The sequence below is a fragment of the Heteronotia binoei genome, chromosome 8 (assembly GCF_032191835.1).
Source record: "Heteronotia binoei isolate CCM8104 ecotype False Entrance Well chromosome 8, APGP_CSIRO_Hbin_v1, whole genome shotgun sequence".
NCBI lineage: Eukaryota > Metazoa > Chordata > Lepidosauria > Squamata > Gekkonidae > Heteronotia > Heteronotia binoei.
In genome coordinates, this window is record NC_083230.1 from 95,502,762 (window position 1) to 95,518,613 (window position 15,852).

Genomic DNA, 15,852 nt, shown 5'->3' on the forward strand with positions numbered 1-15,852 from the left:
AATCTCTTTTCCTTGCTTACACAAACTGACCTTCTGAAAAATAGCTAGTGACCTGACAAGCATAGTAGAAGGAGGAAGGAAGGAAGACAGCTGTGCAGGTATTTGCCAGCTGTTTCCAAGCTGCACATATTTGAAAAATAACCATTTTACTGCAATCTCCTGCAGATGCAGAAAACTACACACGGTATTAAAACCTTTTACCAATATTTCAAAGTGCTTAGGTTTTCTAGCAAGAGATACTTTTAATCAAATTTCATCCCTTAGACTAATCCATTTCTTATTGGAGATACTAAACTTATTCCCGCCGCACTGCTTAAATGTGGCTATAGCCACAACCTGCAGAGCCAAATTTCACACACACACCCTCACAAATAGTTATCTGGAGCAAAATTTAATTTGCATGAACTGATACTCCTTGTTTTCTACCCAGAGAATTTGGGTTGCCCTGATAGACAATTTAGAATATTTTAAAAGGAATTAGAGGTGCTATACAATTGCCACTGTCCAATTCCTATTCAAATTTTGTAATATTTAATTAAAATTAAAAAGTATTGTAGACACTCAGATCAGTATCACCGACATCCATTACTTACTTAAGGAGGGTCCATGAAGAACTGCACAATTGGGACAGTGGTACAGGTCAATGTCAACAGCATGATGTTCTTCTACTCTGACACAGCTAGAATAGAAGTAAATAATCTTTAGAGACTCTTAAGGTACTCCAAGTAAATAAAATTATCAAGTGCTTCATTAAAATTATCAAGGAAAATTATCAAGTGCTTCATTCTGATTCATGACAAATGGAGAGCCAGTTTGGTGTAGTGGTTAATTGTGCGGACTCTTGTGTGGGAGAACCGGGTTTGATTCCCCACTCCTCCACATGCAGCTGCTGGAATGGCCTTGGGTCAGCTATAGCTCTTGCAGAGTTTTTCCTTGAAAGGGCAGCTTCTGTGAGCGCTCTCTCAGCTCCACCTACCTTACAGAGTGTCTGTTGTGGGGGAGGAAGGTAAAGGAAATTGTGAGTCGCTCTGAGACTCTGAGATTCAGAGTGGAGGGTGGGATATAAATCCAATATCATCATCTTCTTCAAATAAAAGATTTTCAACATCATCTCATACTCTCCCCTTGTTCCTTCCTTCTGCAAACAGAACATGTTTGAAGTCTTCCTGGTTTGGGAACTCTTGACTCAAGCTATAACTCACCATGACATCTGAATGCTGGGCAAACTGATTTTGTTTCTTCTCTGGAAAGTGAGATTCTACATCTTTTAATCCTAGCTGAGAATCGGAGTTTGTGGTGAGGAAACACATTCAAATGCCACAGTGAATTTGGGATTTGATTCAAGAACTCCCAAATCTAGACTCTTTCAATGGCACTTTAGCTGCAACTGTAAGTGACAGGAGTGAGCAAGCATGGCAACAAACTTTGTCCATATGCAGCCAGAGTTGCTTGTCTTTGTATTGGACCAGCACTGAACACAGGCTCAGTATTTTAGCACGTCACTAGTAAAAGTCAGTGAGTCAATATACATTTTCTATAATTATTCTGAAAATGTCATCTGGACTGCTCTTCCACATTCCCCTTGACAGCTGGTTACCTTTTACTTCTAGATGCACTTCCTTTCAATATAGCAGTCTGAAGTGCATGGGATGGCATACTCTGTGTTTTACTAGCAAGGAGAGCCATTCACTGCTCCAACATAGTATTTCTGCTGATAGGAGGAATCACAAGTGCTTCAGAACAATATTGGCTGTGCATCTACCACATGAAGAACACAAGCAACTTGAAATATGCAAAAGCTGCATTCACTTTCATTTGCCTTATCATTACCAAAGTGGCAACTATAAAATTATGATGGAATGTGGGGCTGGCTGTGCCCCCACTTGCCTGTAGCTGCTTTAGCTACTACAGCAGCATGAAAGAATCCATTATGATAAAAATGTCTACCGGATTCTATGTAATTATTCCAGCATTTTTATTGGATACTTTTTTACCAATGAGGACCTAGAGTAGTTGTTAACCAGAACCTATGTAATTATTCCAGCATTTTTATTGGACACTTTTCACCCAGAGAAACTTATGAAAAACAATAAGCCAACTTAAAAATAATAAATATATAAAGCATAACTGTGCTGTTACTAAACTGACTGAAGGCCACTTTAACCATGGGATAAAACAATAAATATATAAAGCATAATAAATATATAAAGCACAATATATATATAAAGCTTAACTATGCTGTTACTAAACTGACTGAAGGCCACTTTAACCATGGCATAGAACTGATAGTGCTGTTTGTAAGTAACTGACCAGCATTAGGGCATATATACTATGGAGCACTGGTTTCAGGTTTAATTGCCGGACTGCGGCATAAGCCATTTAAGAGAACTTTTGCCTTGGAAATTTACATGCATTTTGAATGAATAGTGCTGTGGTTCCAAAAAAAGTATTTTTGTCAGACGAAGAGTTGTCATCAAAACATGTCTGTTTACCGGAACTGAGTCACACAAGACAGTAATTTTCTGGATCTTACGGACTTTGGCACCATATAAATGTGTGGACGTATTGTCCTTTCACATATCTGTGGAATGTTCTATTTTGTTCGTATACTACTGTTATGTACATGAAATGTTAATTTGTAAATTCTATGTAGTCATCTAATGTATGTTCATAAAGAAGTACTAATAATTGCTTGATTCTATGATATAAATAATTATTAGAAAAGTTACTAAGTTAATCTAATTAGTGATACTTTGTAATCACTTTAAAAGCACGTTTTTTTCCTAGCTTTCTTTCCTATCCTAGCTTTTCCCTTTTTGTTTGTTGTTACCCACCTGGGGATTGGCAACTCTAGATATCATCCAAGATACCAGTAGAAAACAAGTTCTTTTCACTTTTACACAACCAAATCTAGAGGTATTAAACCAGATACTCTTGGGATTTGGTGCACAGACCACCCAGTTCTCCCATATTTTCTACAGCCTGGCAGAGAGCAATTTAGATAAAATGGAGAGACCAAGAAGCAAGTTACCACCACTCATTTTGAGTTTCAAAGTCAAGACTTACAAGCTGGTTACAGATTTTATGGTATATCAAGCAACAAGCCATATCCTATCAAGCACAGTTGGAAGTGATGAGAGCAGTTCAAGAGCCCACACCAATATTACCAACTCATAAAGTACAGAAAGTCATGGTATCTCCAAATCTGCTAGTTTTACAGTGACTAACAGACCATTTAAGAGTAGCATTCCCTATGCACCCTCTCTGGGGCCCACTATTTACAAGGTAAGGTTCATAAATGCAACAGGTAATGTGCATTCTTGAATAGGGCTGGCCCAAGGGTTTGGGTCCTAAGCAAAATATTACTTCAGTGCTTTCCACTCCACATTCAGTAAAGAGAAAAATCATATCTAGAGGAAACATTTCTTCAAATAGAGAAAATAAATCTACCTCTGTACAATTTGGTAAAATTCTGGCATCCCAAGCAATCACATACTTCACCTTTATGTTTGGGCCAGCCCTCTTCAGATTATGTTTACAACTCATATCTTGCTTTTCTCCTGTTAAGGAATCAAAGCAGCTTTTTACATAGTTCTGTCCTCCTACATCTCAAGGGGTAGGTTAGGTGAAGAGATTACGGCATATCCAGGGTCATCTGGCGAGTCTGCATGGTGAACTATGGACTGAAACCTGGCTGTCCTAGTCTAAAACTCTAATTACTATGCCAAACCAGCTCTTCAGCTCTTGAATATCAATATATCTATTTTTGAACTATGTCATAGGTGATATGATAGAGCCACAAAATGGAGCCAGGGACAGGCTGGGAGGGGATTCCTCTAGAAATGTGAGTAAAGTCCCAGAGTTACAGAAAAAATCTGAAATATTTTTTAAAAGATATACTGGGTAATTAAAACTACCCCAAACAAACAAATTCATGTAGTATTAAGAAAAGATGATTCTGGACAAGTCATTTATGTCACTTATGCTTAATATAACCTACCTTCCAGAGCTGTGTGGATAAAAAGAAGGTGAGGATAATAATATAAGCTGCTTTGGTCTCTACTGAGGAGAGAGGTGGGGTAATAAAGTAAATAAATACCTCTAAAGACAGGAGGCAGATAAAAGGTAGATTGGTGAATGGCTAAAAAAGGAGAAAATGGGGCAGGGAAAGGGGAAAAGTGAGCAGGAGACAAGCTGCCAACTCTAGGTTAGGACATTCCTAGAAATTTGGAGAGGGGGAACCTGAAGATGGTGAGGTCTGAGGAAGGGAGGCACCTTAGAAGGGCATAATGCCATAGACTCCACCCTCCAAAGCAGCCATTTCCTCCAGAGAAATAAAGGTTACCAGCCTCCAGATGGGGGCTAGAGATCAGCCAGAATTACAATTGCTCTCCAGGTAACAGATCAGTTTCCCTAGAGAAAATGGCTTATTTAGAGACTGGTCTCTATGACATTATACCCTGCTGAGGTTGCTCTCCTACCCTAACTTCGCCTTCCCAAGGCTCCACCCCCAAAACTCCAGGAATCTCCTAACTTGGAACTGGCAACCCTAAGGGGGAACTGATCTTTGTAGTTGAGAGACCAACTGTGATTCCAGGAGATCTCAAGGACCCACCTAGATGTTGGCAATCCTAGAAGAATAGAAGGAGGTAGAAAAAGGGAAAAGGCTATGGGGGTTTTCAGGAAAGTGAAAGAGGAAATAGCGGGAGAGGGGGAAATGAAATGCCTCTCTCATAAGCCCTTACAGGTCTCCACTTGTAAATTACATAAACATGCTTTTCAATACCAATTTTAAGGCTGCAGTCTAAATAATGTTTGTTATTTGTCTAATGATGCAATCTACACAATGAAACATTACCAAACTCCTATGCCCAGTAAGCTTCTATCAAGTCTCCAGATATTCAGTCCAGATATTCAATTGCACACAGTATTCCAAATGAGACCGCACCATCGGTTTATACAGGGGCATTAGGATACTGGCTGATTTGTTTTCATTTCCCTTCCTAATGATTCCCAGCACGGCATTGGCCGTTTTTATTGCAATCGCACACTGTCTTGACATTTTCAGTGAGTTATCTACCACGACCCCAAGATCTCTCTATTGGTCAGTCTCTGCCAGTTCACACCCCATCAACTTATATTTGTAGCTGGGATTCTTGGCCCCAATGTGCATTACTTTGCACTTGGCCACATTGAACCTCATCTGCCACGTTGACGCCCACTCACCCAGCCTATACAGATCCCTTTGTAGTGCCTCACAATCCTCTCTGGTTCTCGCCATCCTGAACAATTTAGTGTCATCTGCAAACTTGGCCACTTCACTGCTTACTCCCAACTCCAGATCATTAATGAACAAGTTAAAGAGCATGGGACCCAGTACCGAGCCCTGCAGCACCCCACTGCTTACCGTCTTCCACTGCGAAGATTGCCCATTTATACTCACTCTCTGCTTCCTATTAATTAGCCAGTTTTTGATCCACAAGAGGACCTGTCCTTTTACTCCATGACTCTTGAGCTTACTAAGGAGCCTTTGATGAGGAACTTTATCAAAAGCTTTCTGGAAGTCAAGGTAAACAACATCTATTGGGTCTCCTTTGTCCACATGCTTGTTTAGGCCCTCAAAGAAATGTAACAGGTTAGTGAGGCAAGACCTTCCCTTACAGAACCCATGCTGAGTCTTCCTCAATAACTTGTGCTCATCAATGTGCCTGCTCATTCTGTCCTTGATAATGGTTTCTACCAACTTCCCCAGTATTGAAGTCAGACTGAATGGCCTGTAATTTCGCAGATCTCCTCTGGAACCCTTTTTTAAAGATGGGGGTGACATTTGCTACCTTCCAGTCCTCAGGAACGGAGGCAGGTTTCAATGAAGGATCACATATTTTTGTCAGGAGATCCACAAGTTCAACTTTGAGTTCTTTCAGAACTCTTGGATGTATGCCATCCGGACCTGGTGACTTATTAGTTTTTAATTCGTCAATCAGTTGTAGGACCTCCTCTCTTGTCACCTCAGACTGAGTCATATCACCTTAATCTAAACCAATCCCTCTCGTGTCACTATCAATCATTTCTCTGTTTCTTAGGTCTCTGTGTGTTGAGCTATGGTTATTATTTTGCTTGAGTGATTAGTGTGACTTTATACATTTATCCACAATAAAACTCCATTTATTCAATTAAAGGTCTCTTTCTTCCATAGGTATTCCTTGCAATCTGACCCTCATATACACAGAGAAACAGCGAACCCTTCTACATGTGCATTTTCCAGCATGTCTGTAATCAATCCATGCAATCTGTGTTACAATACTAATAAAGTCTTTACATCAGAAGCAGAAAACAGTAGAAGGAGACAATGGCCAACAGTGACAGGCACAAGGGGAGCATCTGCGATAGAGCAGAGCTGGAGCTGTCCACAGGATCAGGCGCAAAAACCAGAGAGCTAAGACAAGGGGCTGGATAACTAGGACCCTCTCAGCATGGAGCTGTCCAGGCTGGTACATGAGCTGGTTCCATGTTGTGCTAAACCAGCACATTTTATTTTTTCAACTAAGGAGCTCCATAGGAACTGTCCATTCCACCCTTCTTGATGCTAGAGTAGAAGCCCTGAACTATTAAGATTTAGAAAGCAGTGCTCTCCTGTCAAGTAGGACTAGCCTGTGGGATACCTAAAATTTCCAAGTATGCGCTGCTCCTCCTTGTCCATAAGTCCAGTCCGGCCCACCAACATCTTTGCTCCTGGAGGAAATTCTGGGGGTCCTGGAGGTACATGGGTCCACTCAAAGGATTCCTAATTTACCATCTCCATCAGGTTCCTCACTGCTATTGTACAGTGGGGCATGAGACCTCCTTAGGAAAATCCTGAGGAGCCTGGAGCTTTGGCTGTGGTAGGCATGGGAGAATCCTTCTCTTTGGAGGCATCTTTGTCCCATCCAAGGGCTGACCCCAGAGAAGGTCCTGACAATAAGGTGAAAGGACCGTTAAAAGAAGATGAGACAGCAGACAAATATGAATGAATTGTTTGCATCAGCTCCCACAACCCCCTCCCCTAAAGTGAAAGTTACCCATAACTGAGCCGCTGTTTTTAGGAAGGTTTTGGAAAAGTTGAATCAAACAGATTAAATTCTAGGGATAATGGACAAATTAAAAACTATCAAGGCACTGGATCTGAATGGTAAACACCATCCAGGGTTCCAAAGGTACATAAGTGTGAAATTGTTTCTCTTTTTAAAATATGCAAACAATCACTGAAATTCCTTCCAGAGAAATAGGAAGTAGCAAGTGTAATTCTAGTTTTTAAAAAAGAATCCAGAAGAAATTCAGGAAGTCATAAATCCACTTAGCTTACATTAGATTAATATCCAGTATAAACTGGTGGAAAATTGTGATTTTGATTAGCCCCCAACTCTCCCCTCCTCATTTGCCAGTATATACCATATGCCAGACAACCCTGTTTCAAAGAATACATAGCAAATCTTATTTGCCCTGTGTAATTTTCCATCTTTAAACAATATAGTTATATACCATTACTAGCTACATTTTAAAAGCACGTTTAAAGGGGAAAATTTCTGTACATACCCTACTAGTTCATCTGTTGGATGATACCAGATTCTATAGGGCCATAGCTCAACAGGCCTGATTTAAATTTCACTCCAATTCATCTTCTGCATTAGCTGGAAGAAGGGCTCTAATTGTTTTATGTCCACGAGATACAGTCGTAATGCCTGTATTACTTCAGCTATAAAACCAAAATTTAAAATCACAATTCAGTATTGCTTCAATCAAATGTGGCCCTAAATAAAACCATCTTCAGCCGCCTTGTAAAGATCTAAAGTGAAGAGGCCAGGAGCACTTTCCTGGCAAGGTTGTTCCATCATCATGCGGCTGCCACTGAAAAGGCCCTCTCTCATGTATCCACCAAATGTGAAATCAGGTTGCCTTGGCTGCTTTCTGTTTCTATGAGCAGCTCTAAAGTTTCTTTCCAAAGCTCTAAAGCTGGGATGGCCAGATTGCGGCTTGGGAGACAAACGTGGTTCTTTCACACATATTGTGTGGTTCTTGAAGCCCCCACTGCCCCATTGGCCGGCTTGGAGAAGGCATTTCTCTTTAAATCACGTCTCAAAGCCAAGCCAGCTGGTGGCTTGGAGAATGCATTTAAAGTTAAAATTGCTTTCTTTCCTCTTCTCCTCCTTCCTCTATCCATCTTGTGGCTCTCAAACATCTGACATTTTACTTTATGTAGCTCTTACGTTAAGCAAGTTTGGCCACCCCTGCTCTAAAGGATCCTTCCAACTCATGTTCCACTGAAGAAGGCATTCATCAATAAGGAAGTTTCTTGCTGTACCCATCACAAAGATCCTTCTAAACAAGGATTGAGAACGACGGATCAGAACTCAAGTTAGGGTTTTTTCAGTTGTGGCCCTACAGAATCAGCCACCCTCTAACACCTGATCTTGTATGACATGTGCAGACTATTTTATTTAATCTTGCTATTAAAACATAGCTGATATGGTTCAAGCACAGGCTGAGGACATTTATTACTTGCTACACAAACTCTAAAAGAAGGCAGAGTGTGTATACTGTGTTCCTGTGTACAGCATACATGATTTAGGGAAAGGGGGGGGGGACAAATAATTTTAATTCAGTTGGGCTATTAAAATTTGAAAAATGCTGTTTTCAATGACAAAAGCTCAGCAACATACTTGCAGTACGTCACCCAACAGCATCAGATGAAAATAAACAGATTTTATACTTCAGTATATTAAAAATTTATGATGTTTTCTTACTTCAGTTGGTTTTTAAAATTAATGTTAAGAGTAATTTCATGTAGAAGCTCTTTGCTTTTGTGGCAACATCAGCATTATGTCCTGCTGAGGAAGAATGAACTCAACATTTTCCACAAGAATCACCAGTTTAAAGGCCTACTTCACATAATGTCAGACTAACGGAGATTAAATATTAATTCCCTTCAAAGAATATCTGACCTGAAAAGCTAGTGCTATCTGTTTAGAACCCCTGGTGCCAATATGTGACAGATCTGAAGACACTTAAAAATGCTAAAGAATATATCATTCGTTTGGCACATTTTGATGACAGCTGTCATATCACTGGTATTAACATGGTATTCAAATGAGTTATAATCTCATTCCCCTAAAAGGGAAATACTTTGCATGTTCTCTCATCGTTATGCCACCAGGTGACAGATACACAACCTGTCTCCACATTGCAGAAACACAAAAGATCTATTTTTACCATTAGAATGACATGAACACAAGGTTCAAGGTACTTTTGCTTCCTGCTTCCTTTGCAGTGTCATCTGGCTTATTCAAGAGAAATCTATTGTTTCAATCAATTTCTGAAAATTTCACCTAGTTGAAATTCTGAAAGAGAGACTGATTTCGCACTAGGGCCTGTTCCAGGTAGAGAGCCCTTTTGCCCCCCGGGCTTCTCTCCATTTTCACATAAACTGCTGCAGAGCTGCTAGTTAGCACATCGCTTTTCCGCAGCAAGCAAAAACCTCTTGTCCGCAGCAAGCAGAAACCACTTGTCCGCAGCAAGCAGAAACCGCCCTGAGCCTGCTCCGGCAGGGAGGGCGGGATATAAATCAAATAAAATAAATAAATAAATTGTCAGAGGATCTTACTTACTGCAGAATAGCGGTGCGCCAACTTGCAACTCTGGAGCAACTTGTGCAAAAACAGAGAGAAGCCCCAGGAACAAAAGGGCTCTCCACCCAGAACAAGCCTAGTGTGAAATCGGTCAGAGAGTGTGTGATACCTGCGGTTGTTGGGAACTTCTCAAGCTATTGACAGCATGGGTTTAATTACAAAAATTAAAGATCTAAGCCAGGGGTGTCAAACTAATTTAGGGCCATATCAGACATAAATGAGACCTTGTCGGGCCAGCCCAAGTGTGTCAAAAACTGCAATGCCAGGTAACAGAGATATAAATTTTATAAAGGGCACAGACTAACACAAAGATGTTTTTAAACTTAAAATATGCTTAAAAGTTTAGCACTCTTGCAATATTTTGTTTATTTAACGGTTTCTGAAAACCGACTTGCTCTGAACTATTGCATCAAAATCTGGAAGCAATGTCTGTGCTGTATCAATCTTGAATATGCTGTTAAGTGTTGTTCAGATGTGTATCTGTAAGTCGCAATCCTACTTTTGATCTATTGACATTCATTATAGAAATCTCATTGTCAATGCTTTGAGCCTATGACCCAGGGGAAAACATGAGATGGCTGGCATTGTAGGCTTTTGTACATAAATTGATTCATATGCTCGTCAGCAGAAAATAGATTGAGCAAGCCTGGCAAAGCAAGCTGTGACACAGAAGGAAGCAAGAGAGAGAGAGAAGGAAGCAGATGACAGTGAGTTGCTCACAGGCCTGATAGGAGCCCTCTGGGGGCCTGATCTGGTCCTCTAGCTGCATGTTTGACACCCCTGATCTAAGCAATTAAGCAACAAGCTTTCAATGCCAATACTGTGAACATAGAGAAATAATAATATGGAGGACAGGAAGGGCTACACCAGTGCTTAGTTCTTGTGGCCCTTTCTTACATGCGCCGAGAGCAACTTTTCTCCAGGTCAGTTTGGCCAGGGATCCTGGAGGTTTTTTGACATCTTCTGGGCATGGAATAGGGGTCACTGGAGCTGTATTTGTGAATTTCCTGCATTGCACAGGGATTGGTCTCTAGATGACCCAGAAGGTCCCTTCCAACTAAGATTGTATGAGGTCCTGATTCTATCTAGTTTTTAATCTGTACTTAAGTATTTTCAAAGAGAAGATACATTCTGTTACATAAATAAAAGCAGGAGTCCAAGCTACAAATGAACAAACATATTGGAAAGAGGTTTTCAGTTTTGTGGTCTCAGCATGTTTAAATAGGAGTTTAAATGTTAAGAGTTTATTAATTAAGTCAACCCCTCACATTTTATTAAACATTCAGCTAATGAGAAACTACCATATTCTAGAAGATGCCCACTGGTTTTTAAGCCCATCACAAGGGCAAGTTCTTAATTGATCAGAAAGTACAATTGGAGGAAACCTGAACGTTTCTTTCAGCTTTTCAGTAGAGATTCACATCTTGGTATCTTATTGATACCAAGTAATCTATTAAAACATTTTTATATAAAGTCTATTTTCAATATTTTCATTTTCTAAGTCATATAAATGCTTCCCTGCTACATATGTGAAAAATATAAAGAATGTGTTATATAATAATAAATTTTATTCACATAACTGCATCATAAATAATAATTCTCCTATGGTAGTGCTCCCATTGGCTGACGGGTGCACTCATCAAACCATTGACCCATCACACGTCAGTCACTACCTCTGGGTTCATGCATCAGTCACCACCTCTGGGTTCCTATTGACTGATTTCCCAGTCCCCCACATATGGCAGGCCTGGGAACACTGAAGAAACTACCAAAACAGTCTTACCTTAGAGACAGACACATCTCCGATGTTTCTCTGTGTTCTCTCCATCAACCAGCCTCAAAAAGGGCTGCTACCCTACTGCAGCCTCATGAAGCATTTCCTCAGAGGCTATGGTGGCCATCTCTTTCCTGTCACTCCCTCCATCCCTCCTCCCCATTGGGGAAGCTGCTAGCTAGAGGCTGTTACCCTCAGCTTAATATAATGCTCTACTCTACCCTCCAAAGCAGTTATTTTCTCCAGAGGGAGAGAGATCTGTTGTCTGGAGTTCAGTTGTGATCCCAAGAGATTTTCAGACTGGTATGATTTAAACAGGCCTGGCTGCTTGCTCCTGTTCAGTAGCAGCCCCCCCCCCCATGACAGCCAGAGTAACTTAGCAGTTGCCAACTTCAGGTTGGGAAATTCCTGGAGATTTGAGGGGTAGAGCCTGGAGAGGAAGGGTAGGACCTCAGAGAGGTACAATGCCATAGACCCCACCCTCCAAACCAGTCATTTCCTCTTGGGCAACCACTGTTGTCAATGTCCAGGTGAGGGCTGAAGATTACTCAGTATTACAACTGCTCTCCAGATGTCAGATCAGCTCCCCTTGAGGTGGGGGAGGGAGGGAATGCCTTCACTTGGATGGGTGGGAAGACGGCAAGGGTGGGAAGACACTTGCCCAAAGCCTAATTCTTGAGCCTGTTGTATTTTTCTTCACAACAGGCCTTATTCCTAGTTTCACCATATTTGCATAAATCACAGGATTCATTTTTCAACACTGTGTAGGTCCAATACTATGACCAGCAAACATTAGAAATCAGTTTACAATTGGTACATACCTCATAGAATATATTAGTTAGAGATGAGACCAAATTCTAATTTATACTGGATTCTGTTATTCTGATCTATGCCACCCCCCCCCCCCAAACAAACATGAAGTCATTCACTTTGGATCAGCAAACAGGTCCTCTGAAATCTCTATGAAACTCCAAATGGTCTGCATGGAAGTTGAATTTTTAGAATAATTTTCAATGAAGTCAATGGATAGCTCATGAGCCTCAGACTTTACTGCAAGCCTTAGTAGTGTCTACAGAATCCTTCCATTCACATCCACTACAACTACCCAGAGGTCTTCAAAACTCCTGCATATGCATGAATCTAAGAATATTGGGCATCATAATTTCTTAAAAACATTTTCAGAAAAGGCTTTCAATTGAGCTTTAAAAAACCTTTTGTTTCATCCAGCAAGTATAGAAAGCAAATTTGTTTGAATTACATTCTTTTTGTCCTCTGTTTTAACTATTTTCTCTTGTAATACTGAGGAGAACTTAGAATTTTATAATTTTCCAAACCAATAACTAGCAGCCTTTATATGTAACTTTAATTTTTTATTTTATAACAACACGTTTGCAAACCTCTAGCCACTGGTTTTATATCAATACCCTAACATTTTTTATAACTGCAATTGTTATTGTGTCACTCTCTTGCTCTCCCCCTCGCTGCCGCTGCTTCTTGCTGTCAACTCTCTTGCTGCCGCTCTCTCATTCTCTCTCGCTTTGTCGCTCTCTCCTCGTGCACGCGCTCGTTGCTCTCTCTCTGTCTCTCACACTTTCTCTGCTCCCTTTTCATCAGCTCCTGGAGGCCCTCCAATGGAGGGGCCCTAAAGAGGGAAGGGGGTTTAAATAGAGTGGCCTGGCCCCCACCGTAGCTACAGGCCTCTAACAATGGAGGGCAAAGAGGCCTGGCGCAGTAGCTCTGCTGTCCAGTTGCGAGAGCCTCTCAAAGCCTCTTCATGTAACAATAATTAAATAATACTCCGTTTTGTTCCTACTTATTCAGTACTTACTAATAACAAACACAGTGCTTACAGTGATAACCAAACATAATATAAACAAGCATATTTATACAACACAAAATCCTTCCGGAACCGAAAGCACACGCTGCTCCTACTGTATGATGGATGGAACGCCATTTCAGAAGGATATGAAGACAATTTGCAGGGGTTCCAAGGAGAAATGAAAACAAAGCCATGAAAGTGAGACAAAATTTAAAAGAAGCAGCACTTACCTACTGAACCAACAACAAAGAAGACGGTCCCAAGAAGAAGAGTCTCTGCACTCGAAACAATATTGGACTGGTCTTGGATATTGTTGGACTTGTATCACAGCTCCATATTTTTTCTATAGAACACTGATCCATCATACAGTAGGAGCAGCGTGTGCTTTCGGTTCCAGAGGGATTTTGTGTTGTATAAATACGCTTGTTTAAATTATGTTTGGTTATCACCGTAAGCACTGTATGTCCAACTCTTTGCAATCCCATGGACAAAGTCACGCCAGGCCCTCCTGTCTTCTACCATCCTCCGAAGTCTGCTCAAATTTGTGTTAGTTATATCAGTAATGCTTTCCAGCCATCTCATCTTTTGTCGTCCCCTTCTTCTTTTGCCTTCCGTCTTTACCAGCATCAGGATCTTCTCCAGTGAGTGCTCCCTTCTCATTTGAGCGTCAGCATCTGACTTTCCAGGGAACATTCAGGGTTGATTTCCCTTAGGACTTACTGATTTGATCTTCTTGCAGTCCAAGGGACTCTCAAGATTCTTCTCCAGGACCACAGCTCAAAAGCATCTATTCTTCTGCGCTCGGCCTTCCTTATAGTCCAACTCTCACAGCCATACATTACTACTGGGAATACCATCGCTTTGACTATATGGACTTTTGTTGGCAGGGTGATGTCTCTACTTTTTATTATACTGCCCAGGTTCGCCATAGCTGTCCTCCCAAGGAGCAAATGTCTTTTAATTTCATGGCTACAGTCACCATCTGCAGTGATCTTGGATCCCAGGACTGTGACGTCTGTCACTACTTCTATGTCTTCCCCTTCTATTTGCCAAGAAGTGATGGGGCCAAATGCCATGACCTTAGTTTTTTTTTTGAGCTTGTTGAGTGTCAAGCCTACTTTTGCGCTCTCCTCGGTTCAGGTAGCTGGCTCCAGGTTGACTCATCCTTCCAAGGTCAGTAAAATGAGTACCAAGCTTGCAAGGGGAAAGTGTAGATGACTGGGGAAGGCGATGGCAAACCACCCCGTAAAAAGTCTGCCATGAAAATGTTGTGAAAGCAATGTCACCCCAGAGTAGAAAACGACTGGTGCTTGCACAGGGGACTGCCTTTTTTATTATTATTTTCACCCTCAACAAGAGGTTCTTTAGGTCCTCCTCACTTTCTGCCATTAGAGTGGTATCATCTGCATATCTGAGGTTGTTGATGTTTTTCCCGGCAATCTTAATTCCGGCTAGTGCTTCATCCAGGCCGGCATTCCACATGATGTACTCTGCATATAAATTAAATAAGCAGGGTGACAATATACATCCTTGTTGAACTACTTTTCCTATTCTAAACCAATCAATGGTTCTATATCCCGTTCTGACATTGCTTCTTGACCTTTATACAGGTTTCTCAGGAGACATGTGAGGTAGTCTGGTACTCCCATCTCTTTAAGGACTTGCCACAGTTTGTTGTGATCTACACAATCAAAGGCTTTAGCATAGTCAATGAAGCAGAAATAGATGTTTTTCTGATACTCCCATGCTTTCTCCGTAATCCAGCGAATGTTGGCAATTTGATCTCTAGTTCCTCTACCTCTCCGAAACCCAGCTTGAACTTCTGGTAGTTCCTGATCTACATACTGCTGAAGCCTAGCTTGTAGGATCTTTAGCATGACCTTGCTAGCATGTGAAATGAATGCAATGGTCCAGCAGTTTGAACACTCATTACCCTTCTTTGGGATTGGAATATAAACTGACCTTTTCCAATCCTGTAGCCACCGTTGCGTTTTCCAAATTTGCTGAAATAATGTGTGCATTACTTTAACGGCATCGTCTTTTAGGACTCTGAAAAGCTTCTTAGTCAGACCTTTTTTAAAAAATTAAAAAGTCTAAAATTAATTCCTCTTGGCACACTGAGCTGCTGTATGGATCGTAGTGTAATGGATGAAGTGCTTTAAACACTTCAACAAATATTAAATAAAAGACTCTAAAAATGCTTGACACTTTCCAGAGAAATATTTGTGTTCTCAATGAATGAGAATCTCTAAATTTATTACTAGTCCTAATATTTTGTATATGAGCACAAGATTCAGCAGTGAAATGTTATTTCAATTGTGAATCCTCTCTAATATGAAATGTTATTTCAGTTGTGAATCCTCTCTAATATTTTCACCTTATGAAGTCATTTACTGTGGCTATGGTTTAATGTTTTTACTATATTCCCTAACTATAAGAATATTTATGCTGCAAGCAAAATAGTGTTTATGATAAATATCAGCAGTACGCCAAAATTGCTATTGTATGTATTTTAACAAGTGCAGAGGCTCTACTGCTCGAAACTAACAAATATTTTATTTGGCTGGCAAAAGGAAAGAAGTGACCATAAAAATACA

At 40.7% G+C, this 15,852-nt stretch overlaps 2 protein-coding genes across 2 annotated transcripts in view; both read right to left on the reverse strand.

Moving 5' to 3' along the window:
• The window catches only part of DENND2A (DENN domain containing 2A), a 367,380-nt gene that overhangs the window by 59,114 nt on the left and 292,414 nt on the right, over positions 1-15,852 (reverse strand). The gene's annotated exons all lie outside the window — the stretch shown is intronic.
• Positions 1-15,852, reverse strand: part of KDM7A (lysine demethylase 7A) — a 91,494-nt gene that overhangs the window by 57,117 nt on the left and 18,525 nt on the right. The window contains exon 2 of the mRNA XM_060245670.1: positions 594-679. Coding sequence (XP_060101653.1) covers positions 594-679 — 86 coding nt within the window. The remainder of the gene's footprint in view (positions 1-593; positions 680-15,852) is intronic.